This window comes from Halyomorpha halys, unplaced genomic scaffold, assembly GCF_000696795.3.
Source record: "Halyomorpha halys isolate HHAL.00 unplaced genomic scaffold, Hhal_1.1 Scaffold367.1, whole genome shotgun sequence".
NCBI classification, from domain to species: Eukaryota; Metazoa; Arthropoda; class Insecta; order Hemiptera; family Pentatomidae; genus Halyomorpha; species Halyomorpha halys.
The window spans coordinates 334,567-355,592 of record NW_027115775.1 but is presented as its reverse complement, the minus strand read 5'-3'; the positions used below and the strand labels follow the sequence as shown (position 1 = coordinate 355,592).

The 21,026-nt window shown below is 29.1% G+C and overlaps 1 protein-coding gene across 3 annotated transcripts in view; it reads right to left on the bottom strand.

Moving 5' to 3' along the window:
- Positions 1-21,026, bottom strand: part of LOC106681825 (glutaredoxin domain-containing cysteine-rich protein CG31559) — a 75,208-nt gene that overhangs the window by 1,652 nt on the left and 52,530 nt on the right. For 2 of the 3 annotated variants that reach the window (XM_014422352.2, XM_067052761.1), the window contains exons 2-4: positions 13,256-13,803; positions 4,613-4,846; positions 896-961 (exon numbers count right to left, since the gene is read on the bottom strand). In XM_014422352.2, coding sequence (XP_014277838.1) covers positions 896-961; positions 4,613-4,846; positions 13,256-13,675 — 720 coding nt within the window. In that variant the 5' untranslated portion in view covers positions 13,676-13,803. The remainder of the gene's footprint in view (positions 1-895; positions 962-4,612; positions 4,847-13,255; positions 13,804-21,026) is intronic. The other variant, XM_014422354.2, reaches the window with a different exon arrangement.

Below are 21,026 nucleotides of genomic sequence, written 5' to 3'. Positions count from 1 at the left end.
AATATAGAGCTTTTCACGTTCGGTAGTTCCTGAAATACATTTCAACATTTCATGAAGATAATACATATATACTCTAGATTTGTATATACATATATACATATATTTCAGTCCTATAAACTTACTTAATTTGCACATAGGATGTATTGCCAACTTACTATTAATCATTTTCACAAAATGAACCTGAAGATGAGAGAAACCAAATGAATCTTGTTGAATAAAAAAAAACTGGATTGTTCATTTTTACATAATAACATATGAGTTTATAGAGTTATAGTATTGCATTATGCAGTATGAATGTTGAAACAATTACAAATAAAATAAGTTAATTGAAATTAAATAACAAATAAAATAGCATACAAAATAAAAAAAAACTAACTTTATCCTTCTTTAATTTTAAAATTATTATTATGTACATATTTATAAAAATCCTACAAATAATTCTACTTGTTTGTTCAAAATATGTTCTTTTATTTCCTCCCCTCCCCATTTCAATTTTGTTTTATAAATTTTTAAAATTCAATACCATAGTTAAAAATGTTAACTGTACATTTCATACATATATTATGCTGTTACGCATGGAGTATGTCACAATTAGTTTATAAATGAACTCCTCTTTCACAGGTTTACCTAGCGAAAAAAGCAATAAATGTGTTTAACTATCTAAATATTACTGAAAGGAATCGAATCCATAAAATATAATGAGTATTAGTTTTTTAATTATATTGATTCTTGGATAATTAGGCATTCATTTTAATTTTAAGTGAACAGCTAAGAAATCATTGTTCATTGCATATTGTTCACTATTAAGATTTACAATTTTTTTTTTAGAAAAATTCTAAGTACTTTCTTTATATGTTATCAATTAAATATTCTCTGTAATTATAAAATTATTTACTTTATAAGGTTGCAGTATTTTTCTCAGTTCTCCAGTTTCATTCAATTTTTCAATTGTGTCAGCATCCTAAAAATAAAATATAATGAAACAAATTTAAAAAATATTCATATAACAGAATAATTGGGAGGCTAATAAACTTACAAATAATTTTTATATAAGTACTTAGGTCAAGAAGCTCCTTTATAATTAAGTTATATGTTATTATTATGAATATCATTACTGTTACGAATATTACTACTAAATATATATTTTACTGTTGCTCTAAGGTTATATTTCTTAAACAATTCTTAAGTACCTACTTAAGTAAAGAGGCTTCCTGGCCCTATTCATTTAAATAATTACCTAAATTCAATATTTGAAACAAAATCTATCAAATCACACTTGTGTTAACATATTATTTTATATTATGGGTAGAGCTATGGCAAAGGGAGGGGTGGCTTAGATAAATAGGAGACTTAAAGAATAAGCAGTAGTCTTAATTAAAATTTTGTCTAATTCTCTGTATATAAGATTGCATTGTTTACAACTGACCTTATAAACAGGCCTTTGTGAAACCATTCCAAACTATTCCATAATCAAACTCAGTTCTACATAATAGTTCCACAAAGTTCATACTATCACTAGTTGTACCTAATTCCAAAGCTATATACTGCAAGCATCAGTAAGAACAACACCAATAAACTTTGTAAGAAAAAATAAATGAAGAATTTTCTTAACCCATCTCATAGATTTTCTTGTTATTTAAACAAATATTCATTTTTAGGGTATATCCCCTGGCACTGTGAGTTAGGGGTGTGCCTTAGCCCAGGGGGCCATCCTAGTTAGTTCTTGAGGCAAAGTCTAACAAGGATATTCGTTTTATGAAAAGGTTTAAATATGAATTATGAAAGTGTATGTTATTATAAGTGGGCCATTCGTGGCCGATGGAGTTATGACTTCTAACGTCTAACTGCCTCGTTATTTCTTCAATGCTGGTTTGAATCCATCCAAGGTAGGGTGGACTTTTATTGAGTTATTTTGTGTTAGAATATGATTTCATTACTATCTAGATTATACAACAGGTACAGTAAATATCTTTGAAAAGTAATTATTGAACTATTTCTGGTTCACTCCTCTGAAAGTTCATTTCATTATAAAAACCTAAAATTTTCTCTCATTTTTGATACAGTGATCATTATCTTTAAAGCTACCTACTGTAAGGAAACAACTATTGATACCTTTTTTTAAAGTAAATAAATAAATAATAAATTCTTTATTTAATCTGGCTCATGTCCTTTTAGAATAATACTACAAAAGTGTATGAGGAGCTTTAGAGGCGAATAATAAAAAAAATTAATACAGAATAAAAAATGACAAATTATAATAAAGTAGTTTTTAGGTCTTTTAACAGAAAAAGTAAACTTATGATATTAATAACTTAGAAAAAAAAATACAGAGTGATATTAATTAAAATTATATGTATTTACAGAAGTCATAGAGCAGTTTTTGTAATGTTTTTTTATAAATATAGAATATCTATTTTAATTCTATTAAAATTTATTTTAAAGAAATGATGGAATAAATGGTATTTGAAGGAGAGAAGGATACTGGAGTGACGGATAGAAATAAGAATAGGTGTTGTGGGAATGAACAGATGGTTTGAAATTAAGGAGATCTGAGGTATATGATGAATGGCGGAATTGGATTACTTGGTAGAGGAATGGAGTAAGAAAATACTTTCGATAGTAGGAAGAGTAAAGCCACTTCAACTCCTCATAAAAATAGAAGATGGTGATGCCCTTGGGGATTCCGAAGATGAATGTACAAAGCGATTTGTTAATTGTTTTAGTTTTGCCTCAAGATGCCCAGTGACACCCCCAAATACCTCACAACAGTAGTTAGAGCTATAATTTGAGCTCTTTAAGTCCAATAGTTCCTTAGTGATACTGGTTTTTAAGTACCAACATTTTTTTCGAAGTTACAAGATATCAATATTTTATGAATTTACTTTGGAAAATATGGAAACTGCTAACTACTCCTACTAACATAATCATAATGAACTAAGTTGTGGTACATTTACCTAAGTTCAATTTGAGTGCTAGTAGAGGTCTATACATCTTATAGTTCTTAAGATACAGTTTTGCAAAAACTAGACCTTTTTTTATAAATCAATATTTTATGACTTTATTTTAACAAAAATCATGAAACTATTACATATGCAGATGTCTATTAGTACTTAAATTGAAATTGGTTAAATGCAACATAGCATAGTTTCCTTTGATTAATTATTAGTTTATGTATAAATATATTCACAAAATATTGGTTTTAGAAAAAAAATGTCTAGTTTTTCAAAAATTGTATCTCAAGAAATATATTTTCCTTAATCTAAACCAGTGGTTTCCAACCAGGATTCCTCCAAGGGCTCCATGAAAAAATTTGGGAGTGAGTCATTTCACTTCAACTCAACACAGTTTTAAACCTTACCATCTCAGATTTCTACAGTTTTGTATAGGTTTTGTGTAGGTATCTAAGACTTTCTTAGCTTTTACTGAAAATATGCCATTTAACCCTCTATTTGTATCAAATGATGATGTAGGGTTTTTACCGCCATTTACCACCTACTTCCTCCAAAAGGATTCTGTCATCCCTCAAAAAAGTTGGGAACTACAGGTCTAAGCTGCCCATCTCTTTGTCTTACCTCTATTAATTGCATAAAATAACATGTTAACACAAGTGTTGACCAGTGACTGGACAGTACCTACAAATTTTTTTTTAAATGATGACAAAAATCTTGAATATATACTATTGAAAATCAATATTGGGAATGGGAAAATTAAAGGGCTTAAATTCTATTGAAATAAGGATTATGAACATATTGTGAATGTAAATCCCTTAAAAATATACACATATAAAAAATGTAAGGGAGCGTGTAGCTCAGTGGTAAGACAACTCCGAAGACCTCGGTTAGAATCTGATTGTAGCAGATAAGTATTTTCTGTTTCACTGTAGTAATGACCCAGCTCTGTGATCCACCCAGCCTCATGAAGTGGGTACCCTTGATTATGTAAAAATCTGGCAGTCGAGCGTGATTCTGATCTTGCTTTTTTTTTAAACAAAGTATTTGTTAAATCTTCTTTATAGTGCAATTTCCTTTTATAATATTGTTACATGAGTAAACTTATTATTAAATTAATTTGACTACCCTTATACTATCTACATATGCAAGAAATTTCAATATGTTTTTTTAAAGTGTTTTAAAATGTATAATCCAAACATGTATTAATGTGTTGATAACTATTGGGGAGATTAAACTTATTTCCGACACCTTGTTCTTGTTGGACCATTTAATTTACTTAATTCGTCCATAAAATAAAATTTGATTCCCAAGTTAATTTGATAAGTGATATTACTAAAGGATAAAATAATGTTGTCACCATAAACATTATTTTCTTTTAGGAAAATTGGTGGTCTGATTGTCACCCTTTTGAATTTCTTAGGCCAATGGGCCCCCAAACATTAAATCCAGCCCTACTACTAATGAATGTTATTATTTGCTAAACTCATTTAATGATTATTGGGTATTAATATTCTATATTAATCAATTGTATTTTAAACAAAATAGTTTCATTTCCTGAGGTATTTTTATATACTTAAAACTTATGTTGTAATGACTATGAAATGTAGAAAAAAAAAACTAGATATTTAAATACAGAAAAGAAAAAAAAAAAATAAACATACCCCCAAATGTCTTCCTTCAATAAATACTTGTGGTAACTCAACAGTTGTTATTCCCATTCTTTCTCTGATTTCATTTTGAATTTCTCTGCTCATAAAGACATCCTTCTCAGTATACTTTATTAAATGTGTCCTCAAAATGTGTCGAACTTTTAGGCAGCGTTGGAAGGTGTCACGAATCACACCCATTGTTGTTGTATATACTACCACCTTACCTGCTTCTCGTTCTTGCCAGGACTGTAAAACATATTAAAATAAATTAAGTATATTTTTTAATATATAATAATTAATTTTGTAAGATGTGCAAGTTAATCTGTCATGGATCATGACTAAACTATATATTTTTTTTAGAAATCTTAATTAAACAATAAATGATAGCAATTGTTAAGAATATAAATGCCATGGGAGCTTCAAGAAAAAAATAGAATAAAAATAAAACAGCTTCAATGCAAAGTTATACATGAAAATATAAAAGAGATGTAGATATATGATGAATAAAATAATGTAATAAAACATAACATTTGCAAGAAATTTCAATATGTTTTTTAAAGTGTTTTAAAATGTATAATCCAAACATGTATTAATGTGTTGATAACTATTGGGGAGATTAAACTTATTTCCGACACCTTGGACACTAGGGACATACCACAAGAGTACTTCAAGGTCAATTCCCGGTAGTTAAGACAGAGACAATAGATTTTTAATCTCATTAATTCTGTATATTATATTTTTCATATAACTACTATTAAAAGTTATTAAAGTGGGGTGCAATCTTTTAGATTGTAGTAAACATTTACAGGCTTTTTATAGGACCTGAAGTTAAGGTATAAGTTAGACTATTTTTTATCACCAGCCTTTTTATTTGAAACTTTAAAATCCTTTACCCCATAATCCCTCTTATATTCCATGGTTTGAGGTCCTATAAACAACTTATTCATATTTAAATCAATCTAAAAGATTCTATCCTACTTCCATGTCTATTAAAAACAGACAAATAGTATATTTTGTTTAATTAAAGATAGCTAAAACTATATAAAAAAAAGAAAGAAACTGTTAATGGAAGATCCCACTGCAAAGCCTTAAGTCACTCAAATAGTAGCCAACAACCAAGCATGCTGTTTCCCCACTTTAGGTATCATTAGGATTGAAAAAAAAACAAAATCACATTAATGCAAACCAGAGACAGTGCATTTCTAGTCAATAACCTAACCAAATCAGAAACTTTAACTCAAAGACAGTTCAATATGTATTGAAGGAAAAAATAGATAAAATCAGAACAGCCTGGGGAGAGTAAATTTCAATAGCTGATCAGCATCATCTTAACTAGTGAAAATACATATAATATAAAATTCATTATATTAAAATGAAAAATCATTACAACTATACATAATGTGACCAGATAGTTTCTACTCAAAAGGGGAACACCCTGATAAGGAGTAGGATAGGACAAGAAAAAGGAAGTATACAGTCAGTGACTTTTAGTATTAATTTTGTAAAAAAAGAAAAAAAAAATGCTACACAATATACATTTTTATGTTTCCTATTCATCATTAGAGCTAATTTGTCATTGCAATTTTGGAGCATTGAATAAAATTTATGGCCACTTAAGTCAAAATTACTTTTAATCAAACCTATTTATTTTATAATTCTCTAACTTTATGTTGATAATTTTTGTTGTTGTAAAAATGCTTCTGGGAAATTAATAAAAATAAAAATTCAAAAATTGGATTTTTCACATTCGTTATAAAAGTGGTGATGACTGTATGTCCTTCCAAAAGGTATGTTCGCAAGTTATTTATGAAAAAAAATTTTAATTTGAACCCTTTATTTACTATACATAAATAATTAGCATTATTTGCACTTTTGTCCAAAATATAATTATGGCAGTGTTTGTAAAACTGGATTTTTACAGCACTTCCAAAATGTGCTTTTCCAAACAAGAGTTGATAAAACGAGGGGACACTGGAACAAAAGTGGAACTGTCGTTGGAATGGGAGAATGTGGGACGTTTAGTTATGTTTACTATACACTAGTTAAACTCAAATGGACTGAAGCAAATGAATTGCAATTGAAAATGGTCATCTTGTTAGATTTATCTAAAATGCTTAATTTTTCAGAATAAAACCAATTTAAACTTCTGTTGTCAGTTTCTTAAATTACGTTAAAATCCAGATTCCATGTGATATAGATTCAAAAGACATTCTTGTTATTTATACTATACCATTTGAAACTCTTGAAAATTTTCAAAATCATAAACATTACAATGCTTAAAGATTATGATGTGATTATTGCTGATCATGGATTAGTATGAAAAGAAGAAATAAAAATAAACATTGAACTATTATAAATATATAAATAATGAAGAATTGAAATAAAAATAATGGGAAAAGTGATAACCCCTTAAGTTACTGATGATGCAATGGAACAAGTAGGAAAAACCAAAGAGAATCGACCTGAATTGAGGACTACCCATCCCCGAGGTAAGACAGAGGAACCTTCGCTAAGGGTCATCCACATCGAGAGTGGTAAGGATGTTGATAGTAATATGTTTAGGGTAGTTAGATTCAAAACTGAATATGTGTTGTAAATTTTTTTCATTCCATGTGCGTGTAGTTTTTAAAGTACTATTATTATTTATAATTAAAATCTAAATTTAATTTTCTAAAAACAAGAAATGTGTGTCTCTATTGTGATTCAAGTTTATTGGTAAATTTAATAAATCAATGAAAAATATTTAGTCCTTTATTGAATCTTTCAATTTCATGTTGCTTTAAAATCATTAATAGACCTTGAATATATTTCATAAGTAGCCTGTAATTAATATAAATTCTATATATTAATTCATATTCCAACTTATTCAGTAATATTCTATAAACGCTCACAGACAAGATTTTAAACATAGGGAAACTCACATGTTGTTGGTGAAATTTGTAGTTTATCTGCAAAACCTATTTTCATCTTAGACTTACAATAAACATTTTTTTTTTATGTATGTGTAAGGCTAAATTATTCTTATTCGTCAGATATAATCTCAAAAACAAGGGCTAGAGGCATAAAATAAATAATGAAATAACATTGATGCTTATTAATTATTCACCATTCCAAACACTCTTCAAATCCACTATCTTATCTCATGCTATAAACGGATTTTTTTTTTTTATATCACTTAGGTTATTATTATTCCAAATTAAAAATACTTTGCTTGTTTCTCTCATGGACAAGAAAGATTAATAAGTTTCAAGTGTCATTTCTTTATTTAGGTAATAGATGTTTTATCATTAATTTGTTCCTATGAGGTTTACTAACATTTATGGCATAAGAATACAGAATGTGCTTACAATTCCTAATCCAATCTGGGAATATTGCTAATAATGAACTTTATAAAGAAGAATGATAGTTTACCATTCAAAGACAATATAGCCAGATAAAGGTGCGAAGGATATAACTAACAGTAGAAAAGAAAGGATTAGTTGAAAGCAGCGATTTATCATTTAAATTAATTATTTATAGTAAATCACACTGATTCCAAACCAGTTTGTATTTTTCCTCTATCTTCAAAATATCCAGGATGTGACAATTTTAATCTGTCACCATTTTGAAACAAAATGGTGTTGGTAAAGATGAGTTTTAAGTACTATTGTGAGTTGATATATAACTTTTGTTCCAAATTAAAAGTTGGTACTGTAGTTTATGAGAAAAGGATGGATGGTCTTTGTGTTCTACTCTTCAGAAACGTGAAACCTCAATTTTTTGTTGGGGGAATATTTAATTTGTGTTGCTATTTTAAAGTGTATTCTCGCAAATATATGGATGTATCATTTTTAATTGTTGATTAATAGTTAATGATTAGTATATTCATAATAATATTACAAATGTGAAAACTTTATAATAACAGAACATGTTATTATGTTTGCTTGACGCCATCATGGTGACAATAGGTGTGAAGGGGTGATGATGGTCAGTTATACTTAATGCCCTAAACTTAATTTTGACCTTAATTAGACAGTGCCGCTATTTCTTTTATTCCAGTAGCTTTCACGAATTGTCAATTGTTGCATGGACTCTGTTCCACAATCACCATTAAATTACCAAAAAAAGTTACTAATTGTTGGTAATTCTGAAAATCGAAACTCTACCAAATTCCAAAGCAGTGAATTTATCTAGATATGCCGTCTTAAGATTGACCGCACTTCGAATTATCTACATTAAAGAAAACTATAGTATAAATTAATAAATATTTAAATACTCAATAACAGTTTCGTACTAGAACTGGTTCCTACAAAAAGTTCGAATCCCGAAACCCTTAAGAATTTTTACTTAAGGCCAGCATTACACTATCAAGGATCTTTGACAAAAACCTTTTTATAAAAGATCTTTATAATATAAAAAATATTAACGCAAAATATCGCTATTGCAAAAGATTTTATGCAAGTTCAGTGTGGTACAATGGTAAGCGGACCTGAGCACGGTTTAAAGAATTTATTCATAGAATAAAATAAATTAAAGAATTATTTCGCGAAAAAAAAATTTCTGTGATTATTCGTTGAATGTTTCTTTAATGAAAGAATCTTAAATAAATAACTACCTATATTTATTTATTTAAATAATTGCACTCATTAAAATAAAGAGGTATATTTCTAAAACATTTATTCCTGAAATAATTTTATCTGATAATTCTTATTTCACTATTTTCTTATTTTTGAATTTATTTTTATTTCACGCAAATGATTATTTCGGAAATAACTACATTTTTGAAATAATGTACTAGTGTCGTGGCAGTATTTTTGCACTAGATATGACGTTATGTATATGTAGTTGCAGTGAAGCTTCACCATCACGTAGGTAACAAGGCTTCACCTTACTGAGAGGATTAACAACTAACTACCCCTACCAATAATTTATAAAATGTAGTAAGAAGAGCCTAATTTTCATAAAAGGTCTTTTATAAAAGTTGAGTTATCACAGTGCTATATTTTTTGGCTAACTTCTTTTATATGAAATCTTGGTCAAACAACTTTGACAGTGTAATACCGGCCTAAGGTGAGGGTGAGGTCTGGACATTAAAAAATAAGATTATCAATCATGATAATAATAGTTGTATTAGTAGCGACATGAAGTATTACTAAACTAGCTTTTGTATTCATAAACTACATGCGATCGATATCTTAAACTAATAGTACAAGAGCTCAAGAGGAGAAAAAAGGCAGTTATCTCACCCCAATTTTTGATTACTTTAATGAAAACTATGTATAATTACTAGTCAAAATTTGTGAGTCTGCCGAGTATAGGTAGGGGGAATAAAAATTGGCGGCTGTTTAAAAGCGATAAAAAAATTTAATTTTTTATTCGGAGCTCTATATCTTAAAAAATAGGAACAACACAAGAAAACCTAAGAGAACGCCATTTCAAGATGACCAAATTTACTAAAATATGAGACCTAAAAGAGCTTTTTTTTAAGAAGCAACATTTCATAAAAATGTTGTGTGGGACGTACTGAAAGATCAGTAGTTAGTGAATTTATTTTGAAAAATCTATATCTCAAAAACCATTTAACGTACAGATGTCTATTAGCACTCAAATTAAAGCTAGTTTAATGAGCTATAATGTAGTTTATGATGTTTATCTTCGTAGGAGTAATAGTTTTCATGAAATTTGCTAATATAAATTGATTTATAGTTGTTCGGACAAATTTTTATTTGCCAAATTTATATTAATATTTGAATATCATAAAAACTACTACCCCTACGCAGATAAGTGTAATAAATTACTTTATAGTAAGTTAAATTTCCTTTATTTTGAGCGTTGGCAGACATATGTGCTTCTTATGGATCTAGAGATATATTTTTTTCAAAAATCCAACATTTTATAAGAACAACTAGAAATTAACATTTTGTGAGTTTATTTTGTCAAATATCATAAAAACTACTAGTCCTACACTGGCTAAACATTATTAACTATTTTATAATAAATTTAACTAGCTTTAATTTGAGCGCTGGCAGACATCTGTACGTCAAATGGTTTCTGAAATGAAGTTTTTCATAAATCAAATTTATTGTCCGAACAACTATAAATCAATTTATTTTAGCTAAAGTCATGAAAACTACTATTCCTACGAAGGTGAAGGTAATAAACGTCTGTTTAGTCCATTGTACCAGCTTTAATTTGAGTGCTAATAGACATCTGTACGTCACATAGTTCCTGAGATATAGATTTCTCAAAATAAATTAACTAACTACTAATCTTTCGGTAGATTTTTAAGAAATGTTGCTTTTTAAAAAGCTATATCTCGAGAACTATTCGACTTAAATAGCTCTTTTAGGGCTAATATTTCAGCAAATATACTTTTCTTTAAATAATGTTCTCCTAGTGTTGTTGGTAGTTTTTAGAATATAGAGCTCCAAATGAAAAAATAATGTTTTTTAAAGGTTTTGAAACTGCCGCCATTTTTTATACCCCCTACCTATACTTGGCAGACTCATCAATTTTGACTATTAATTATACCTAGTTTTAATTAAAGAAATCAAAAATTTGGGTGAGATTACTGCCTTTTTTTCTTCCCGGCTTTTGTACTATAACGTCTATGTTTTGAAGATTAGGTTACCGACCCGGTGCATGTTGCTTCTCGAATAAACAATAATAGGTACGTTATAGATGGATGAGGTTTAGAAATTTAAACTGTAGCCTTAAAATTTAATTCGGTTAAATCACCTCTTCTCCCAATAATTTGAAAAACCAAAAAATTGGGAAATAGGAGAATAGGGAACCTATTTGCTAAAACTGGAGTGCTAAATTTTAAACTAATATTTAAAACTAATACGAAGTTATGAAACTGTTAATTAATCGATATTATGTTGTTATCAAGTGTAAAAGCATTTCCAAAAAGTAAGTTAAAAGTTTTAAATCCAAAATAGGGGAAGGAATTAAAATAAGTCGTAATATAGTTGGGATTTTTTTTTTAATATGGTTGAAAATTCGGTAAAATTTAATACTTCAATTTAAGTTAATTATCATTCACGAAAAATAGTATCAACACCCCTGCTGACGGGTCGGCTAAATTTAAATTTGAATTTTTTTGGACTTTATCTTTCATTTTCTACGAATGTGCCTTTTTAAAAGTCCCATATATCTGTGAGTTGTAGGCTGTAGTGGGTTTCAATAAGCTCGTCTTTAATAATTTAATGAATAATTTGTTATGTAAAATTCGCTATTTTCCGTTGTTTTTTTATATTTACTATCCATCCCCCCTCAAAATAATCTAAGCAGCTTATCGGACGTGTAACCTAGTTGGACTGATTTATTATTGATCGATTATCACTAAATCCACAATAGAAATTTATAGGAAAAGGTGATAGCTTAAACCTTTATCCAATCATTAAGTGATCAGTTATATGGATTCATTTTCCCTTATAGGCTCACCTCGTTTTCTTTCTTACTATAACAATATTTTTTAACTAGTTAAAGAAATATTTTTAAAATGTAACTATACTCAGAGATTATTATGATTAATAACGATATTGAAATAAAAAAATACATCCAACCAAAATATGAACAGCCAACAGGTAAGTGAACAATTTTAATCCAGAAAAGCTTGGGAAAATTAAACATTTCATAATATAGTTTTAATAAAGTTGAGAAATCCTGGTAAAATTTCTTCAATTATCCAATCAATGTTTTATTTACTATTTTTATCTTCCATGACTTAAAGTAGATAAAGACAATCATCAATCATCTATAGTAGATATACCCTATTACCCATGATCTATAAAATTAATATAATAGTGAAAATTGGTCGAAGATTAATTAGTGACAGATCGAATCCATATCAATGCGCCCCTTTAAGAACAAGGAACTAGGTACATAATGAAAAAAATAAATAAGTAGGTTTAAAAGTTTCTAATAAAAAATTTAACTTCAAAAAATCTATCTCAAAAAAAAAAATAGAAACTTTTCTTACTTACTGGAGAGAGTGAATTTATTTTGACATTGTCCTAGATCACCATGAAACCAATAGTACGCATACTTTATAAGTTTTTTTCTTTGTGATAATGACAACTAAATATACATTTGATAAATTTTAAAGCAGATATTCAAACGAATATATTTATACAATTATAAATACATTTTTTTATATTCCAATTGACTTTGGGATCGGATTTGTGCCTTTTTGTAAACTTTTGGTACTATAAAAATTTGAAGTACGTCGATTGAGTACCCAAGTTGTAGAGAGAATTTTTTTGTTTTTATAGAATGATGATTTTATTTCTGCAAAAATATGGTACATTTTACTTCTTTTTTTTTTTTTTTAACAGAGGAGAACGTTATTATTTTAATAAAACATTATGTTTAGCGTAGTATATGCTTTTCTTTTAGCCTTTTTTTTCTGAACATATTAATAACCTTTTGTGACGGTCTAACTAAGGCAAATGATAGCAGTCGAAGGTGTAAAAAGTTTTAAAAAACAGATTTTTTTTTTGCGCGTTGAAGGGACACAAACATTTAGTCTGCTGATTCCAAATAGTTTAGATACGCTACTTGCTTCTTGTTCAGATGAAAACTAAATCTTGAAGTTGGGATTAATTCGTAAAACCTATAATTTAAAATATTGTTATTATTAATATATTTTATATTACCTTTTCTCTAGTTTACCTTGCTTACCTTGCTATCTTTCATTTCGAGGAAAGTAGCAATTCCAGCTCGAACCCTGTTCTTAACTCCCCTGATGGAGCCTCTAGAACTCTTAATGGTAGAGAAGTCCATACCGACACACTTTCTGCCAGCGAACGTTTCTATGTCTATGTCCTGACAACCTGTTCGCATCTTGTCGTTGCCGCCCAAGCTTTTTTCCGACAGATGGAACCTGAAGAAGGAGTCCGGGTGTGCATATGTCATCTCGAGTTCGGTCTCGCTGAAGTCAGAGGTGACGTCATCCTCCCTGATGGAACTCCTTTGCTCGCTGTCACTGCAAGTTCCACTATCCTCTCCACTCTCTTCCAGCTTATTTTGGCCATTATGTCCATTTTTGAGGCATCTATGGCTGAATAATTTTGTCACTGATCTCTTGTCCATTTTTTAAGGCACTTGATTAACTATACACCGCCACAGTTATTTTAACCTAAGTTACTATCATCACATGATTCACTTTCACATTTCCACTCGGCTAGCTCACACGTCTTTCTTTCCTCCCAGGTGTGTGGCTGAAACATACATAAAATATTGTAAGAAATAACAATCTATAAGTGCGTTCATAAGCAATATTATCAAAAGTTTATGAACCACATTTTTATGACCACCTAATTTTTTAAGAATATTCAATAAATTTTGAAATCAATAGAAATAAACTAAAATAACTTTTAAAATATAATCTATATGAGTTTGGCGTTGATGACCAAGGAGGTTTTACGCCGTTAAATAAAATAGAATAACCCGATACGAAATTTTTCAACTTGTGAGGTGGAGTCTAACAGCCCTCAATATTATTTTTTATTTATTAAATTAAAAATTAACACACATTTTGTTCACTTGAATTTTCACAATTTGATCTGAATAATCGACAATGCTTAATCAAATGGAAAAAAAGTTAGTATCTTATTGCTTAATGGAGGAAAACATATTTATTTATTTAGAACCATTACTGAGCCGGAACAAAAAATAAGTATAAAACTAAACATATATAGATTATATTGAAATTGTGTAAGTATCATATCGGTACGGCATTTATACGACAGAAGAGTTGTTTTAATCGTTTGACCGCCAATGTGCATTTCTATATTCCTAAATTATCTCTTAAATGTATTCAATACAAATAATGAGGTAGTGAATATTCATATTTAAGCATACTAAAAGTTTGTAAAGTATTGACATTATATATACTATTATTTGTTGTTAACCAGTACCTTGCTATACCTTTTTATTATTGAAATAAAAAACTAAATTCAAATACAAACGCATTCTAACAAAATCTAACAATAATATTCCAAGTAATTACTATTAATCGTAATTACAAATCTCCGAAAAGAAAAAAAAATGTTTTTCAATGGCTCCAAATTATGAAAATCATATCCAGTTTAAGATTTCGCGCTGGCGTATAGATGTATTAACATATCACGTTTTTTTCCATATGTTTTCGAAGATGCTGAAAATAAATATACAATAAATTTTATTATCGCGCGTTATCATATCGATTTATTATAACTTTTAGGATTTCTGCTCATAAGAAATATGTTCTGATAAAATGAATTCACAAAAAAATTAAAGTACATGTAATTGCAATACCTACGGGTCAAAAAGTATTTGTAACTCTAATTGTAATTACTTAGCATCAAGATTAATTGTATAGAGTAATCTCAATTACTTTACACAATTACAATAAGTATACTACAGCTTTTTCGATATAATCGACTACGTATAAAGTACTGCTATGTATAAACGATTTACACTTTTTTTTACTAATATCTCAGTAATACCTCACATGATTTTGATTAAACTCGTTGTAACAATGTACAGTTATATGCTATTTAATTTTAGCTAGGTCTTATCCACATATATATAAACTGACATGGTTTAAATATCGAATTTTCAAAATAACGTATTCTAAAGTATCATAACTTTTTTTTATATTTGTAATAATTAAACCCGAGTCATTGATTAGTTATGATAAAAAATGGATAGATACTAAATATGAATGAATTTGTAAATTAACTAAAGGAGAAATAGTTTCTCATTTAAAAATAATGTTTTTAGTATAATATCTAGGGTTAGGATTTTCATATAATATAATACATATTTTTCTCTGACAAAGATATCACCATGTACTACATTTGCAAAAAAACATTTTTTATGTTTTGGTGCATTTGGGATTAATTTACATATTTTACTCCATATTTCTCATTTTCATTTACATCGAAACTTGAATAAGGATGGGCATATGAAAAAAAATCTTCAAATTCTTTGCAACTTGCTTGGTAATTTACTAAAATTCACTAGAATTGGTTATATTTTCCTTCTATTATAATTTCCAAGACCTGAAACCTAACCAGATATCTCCGTTAATTTTATTAAAAATATATTATTCAGTTCCAAGTTTAATTTTTAACGGATCCTTGAATCATTAGCCAGTTATCCTGCATTAAAACGTGTACTTGTTATTAACAGCATTCCGAACACGATTAAAGCAGGAAATTTCCTAAAAGTGTTTTATCCTCAAATACTTCATGTCACATGTCTTGCACACGCGCCCCTACGTGTTTCTGAAACCGTTCGACCTGAATTCCCGGAGAAAGATTTGTTCATTTCATCTGTTTAAAGTGACCTGTTTAAAAGCTTCAACTCGATTGCGAATTTTTAAGGAAAAAGATTCCTGACGAAACTGCCAAATCAGTTTAAAAAAAAATGGATACTGCTTATTGCCGAAATAATAAGTGGAAAGGAGGTGACAGTGAAATCGTCAATTAATTCAGTTGAACCTTTCCGAAAGTCAGTACTCAGGATATGACATAATTTTGTGTTTAAAAATGCACGAGTTTCCTTGGTTTTTTTAATATATAAATTAATTTTTTCTTTGGTGGGGGGGGGATAAAAATATATCTTACATATTTGTTTTTAAAATTAATACTAATAAGTTAAACGTTTGCGAGTAGGAAAACTAAACTAAACTAAAACAAAAAAAAAAAAAAAAAAAAAAAAAAGAGGGAGAAATGACGCACTCGGTTGTAACTCAAAGCTCGTCGGCCTATATATATACAATAGGCCAGCTGTTCCACTCAATCAACTGATATAGCCCTGACAGCCCGGAACTTATGTATACATTGACATTTTTAATTACCTAAAATACTAGCCCTAGTAATATCAACTATATCAATAACTAGTTGTGACATTTGAGCAACAAGTAATTTTATTAAAATTCTAAAAGAAAATACCGATTCAAACTGAAATATACTAACAAATGCATTCTTTACATTTTTCTCCTTTTTCAAAACAGTTATCATTTTTATTTCGAAAAGAGAAGCAGATTACCTATTACCTTCACTAAAGATATTGTCTTCATCAAATTAACCCGTTTTTAAGAAGTTAAAAAGAACACATTCAAGTACAGTTGTAAAAATAAATGGGAAAGGTTCACTTAATAAATTTAATTTTATTTATTTTAATATTTATCTTTTTTCCTTATTTTTTAAAAATTTAGTTATTGCTATTTAAAACTGTATTTACATTAAAATACATCAAGTAAATTTGATATAAGATTAAAATGGAGTGATACAGGCATGTAGAGAAACTACCCATTAGTAACGCTCTAATCTCCTCCATTTTTAAATGCTGATGATTGTTATTCACAAATTCTTAGAATAAAAAAATTAATTCAAATATATTTTGTTTTGTATAATCATTGATCAGACGTGCACGACGTATAATTACTCCTCATATTACAAATGTCAAACAAAATACATCTTCAAGTACAATAGCAAGTAGTTCTACCTTGACATTTTAGTAGCGTTCAGTGAAAAGAAAATATCATACATCACAGACATTTTAATGCCATCTGATGATTGTATGATGACTTACTAATACCAAAAAATACGAGTAATAGAAATTTCAACTTGTATACATGTGAGATTCAATTGCGTCTTTAATTTCCAAGGGATATATTATGCAGGCCAGGTGAACTGGTGGGCCAAGTTTTTTTTTTTTTTTTTAATGTGGAGCAAATAAAGTGGAGCAAATAAAAGAAAAAAACCCACACCGTGGCAGTGCACGTGAATGGCGTAATAATATTAGTTCGCATACTTTCGTCTCGTTTCCGCCTTAGGTTGTTAAGCGATAGCTAATTTTATCCTGCACTTTAATTTCCTATTGCTTTTAGAAAATCAAGATACAAAATTAAATAATATTTAGTTAATTTCATCAAATATTAAAATTGTTCGATTGCTCATTATCAATGGTTATTTTTGCTAACTGCCGTATCACAATGAAGGTATTGTAATTCACCAGCGTTCCGTTGTTTATTTATTTTATTAAAACAATTACATAACATATTGCAATGAAGGTGATATAATTTTATTAATTATTAAAAAATATGTTGTACATTTTTTTTAATATCTTTATTGAAATTTACAACTGTATATTATATAATACATCCAGTAAATTTGATCTTAGTTAAAATGGAGTGTTACAGGCGTGTAGAGAAACTACCCATTGGTAGCACTCTAATGGCATTTTAGATTAGCAGGTCTCGTGGCCACTTTCTTTTCAGGCGCCTTGGAGGATTGTCAGGAATGGAAGAGGATGCAAGGTTAGAAAATAGTGGGTTTGAGTGGTTAGGGAGTTTATAATGGAAGGAGTAATATGTGGTTCGGGTTAGATCGGTTACACAGGGAACATTAAGGTCTTTGTGTATGATTTTATTTGTGACAAAGTATGGAGCATTGAGGATTTTACGAAGGATTTTGGATTGTAAGGACTGGATACGAGAGGAATTCGAAGGTTTACTGGAGCCCCAAAGCTCAACTCCATTGGCCTTATTACAATCATGTAGATCAGTCCTTTGGAATGAGTTGGAAGTTTGGACAGTTTGTCTAGTAAGTGCTGTAATAGTCGAAATCGATGTGCAGTTTCCTGTCTTTTCAGTCTTGTGTGAGGATTCCAGGTTAATCGTTTGTCCAGTGTAGTCCAAGGTAGCGGATCTGTTCGACAGGGGTTTGTTGGGATTTGTTGGAATTTTTCTTAATCATCCCATTAAGACACCATTCTTCGAGGGCTGTGATATGGGATTGGAGAGTTTGGGATACAATAATGCGTTATTATTAACTGCTAGCACACATTACGTATAAATGAAGACTTTAAGCATTCACTAATTTTAACGAAATAATTAACAAATTTTTATAATATGTTATTGTAATCTTAATAATTACAATTGGAATAATGTATTGTATTCAGTTAATCACATAATTAATATATATTTTGAATTAATTTGTTGTTAATATGTGATTACCTCAATAATTTGTTATGTTTAAAATTGTTAATTTTAGTTCTGAGGATGAGTCTACTGAACGTAAAATAAAATTAAAAATATATTTTTTGGATTCTATTAATCTGATGGTCATAGTGCCATTGAAATCTGCATAAACTTCTTCATAAATATTCTTTTTGATAATCGAACGTTTTAAGATAAATAAATTATTGTTTATCTAACATTCAGACAAAGTGTGTTTTGGTGCTACTCTACTTTAGCTTACTAATATCATCTTATATGTTCAATATTTTCAAACAGCTTCAAACATAATATAGTTTATTTGACCACTTCCGTAAGTTGCTATAACGTTTGTAGTTTTCTTCGACTTTTTCACCAAACTCAAGCTAGTCTTTTCCTTTACAAGCATTCTGACTACGATTTAAAAAAAAATAGTCCGCAAATTCGACGACGAAGAACTGCATTATTTAAAGAAGAAGAGCCCTAACCGTCATGGGTTGCAAATGCGATACCAGAAACTATCTGCGCCTCGTGTTGGACGACAGCCGAACTAAACTTGGATTGCACGTGACCCCGATTATTTGAGTGTCATAGCGTAGGAGAAACCAAGGTTTTTCATGGTGATGGTAAGTGGGAGCATCGAGCTTGTTCTTTCACATCCATTAGGTGCATGTGCAAGATGATAAGCCGATCGTTTGAACAGATCTTTCAAAAACTTTTCCGCGCGGCATAGCGAAATCCATTCACTATTATTTTTGAACGCTTAATTTTTTTTTTTTATAAAACCTCGCTGATTTCGAACGGTGCCCATGAATCTTACTTTCCTTTGTATAAATAGTTGGAAACGTTGTGAGTTCGAATCTTACCTCGGTCAGTCAATATATATTTCGTGGGTAACCCCATTCTGAAAATGAATAGGTCTTCAGCGGAAGAAGAAAAATTGAATGTTTCTGTTTCCTTTATGAACAAAGAGCTAATTTTTCAATCAGCGTAAAAGTTTGTTTCCTTTAATCTGCTAACATCTACAGCCCTCTAGCATCTTCATAAATAGTTAAGACTATTTTGACTTTAACTTTATATGGAATACATAAGTAAGGGTAGGTATTGTGATCGTGAAAAATTTCGAATTCTAATTTTCGACGGACATACACGTTTTGGGGTCCCTCGAGTCCAAATAACCAATTCCAGCTGAAAAACGAAAAGTTGTATAAAATTGGAATTTTTCGATTAAATCGACTAGCCAAACGCGCCACTTTATAGAATATATTTTTCCAATTTTTTTTCGATTTTCTCAAAATGTTTTGTAACTATTTTGATAAAATTCGGCATATCAATGGAAATCAAGTGTTCTTTAATATAAGCTGGGTTTCATCCTCATTGAAATAGTTTAACTGGATTTAAATGCCGAATTTCCCCAAAAAATCTTCCTGCGAAGCATTACTTTGCTTATTTGAAATAATTAAACCTTTTGGATCGTTAACAGTAATAAACAGATATAAAAATATGAACTAAAAACGAATTTGATAATTAAATAATGTAGAAATAGTTAAAGACTGAAAAATCGGAGACAGCTGAGCGTGTCCGATCTCTATCAATCGCAATCATTCTTGATAGGAACACAAAATATATCCATTATATACACCTCGAGAAACTCTAAAATACGAATTTTTATAGCAAAAAAAGAAAATCAACAAAGATTCATTGGTTTCGAGTTTTTCACCTTAAATGGCAGTAAGTGAAAGCTGTGTGATGCGTGCACAGCATCAGAATTTTTTAATTCAAATTTTTCAGTACGTCAGGACAGTTTCAGGCCCTGTATGAGTTAATTTTCAAGTATTATTTTGCCAAAATAACGAACTTCAATTTGGTCTATCTTTTCTTTTTTTTTGTATTGTTTTTGTTTTTTCGAAACCTTTGGGTTCTGAGTTTGTTATAATTCCAACCTGCCTTCATTATTCAGTGATTTTCTTTCTTAATTAAGCTCGTTGTCAATTAGAATCGCCAGTTTATAATTCCTTCTACGCAACTCTCTCTTTCACCTTTAATCGCCGAAAAATTATCAAAGTTTTTTTTTTTTTAGTGCTTGAAACTATGTACACGTAATTTCCGACATATTTTTCCAATATCTTTGATTTTTTTCTTAATTAAGGCTGTTTAAGGCATACATCCCACTTTCATTAGCAAATAAATCATAAATGTTCTAGGAATTGATAGTAGACATAACTTCCTTTTTTATGACTTATTATGAAAACTTAGTAGTAAAAAAGATAAAGGAATAATTAATTTAACTACTAACTTGTCTTAGAAATTACTAGTCAAATTTGATGAGTCTAATAAAAAATGGTGCCTGTTTCAAAACGTTAAAAATAATTAATTTTTCTTTCAGAGTTCTATATCTTTAAACTACCAACAACTATAAAAAATCTTTTTTTTTTTTTTTTTTTTTTATTATTT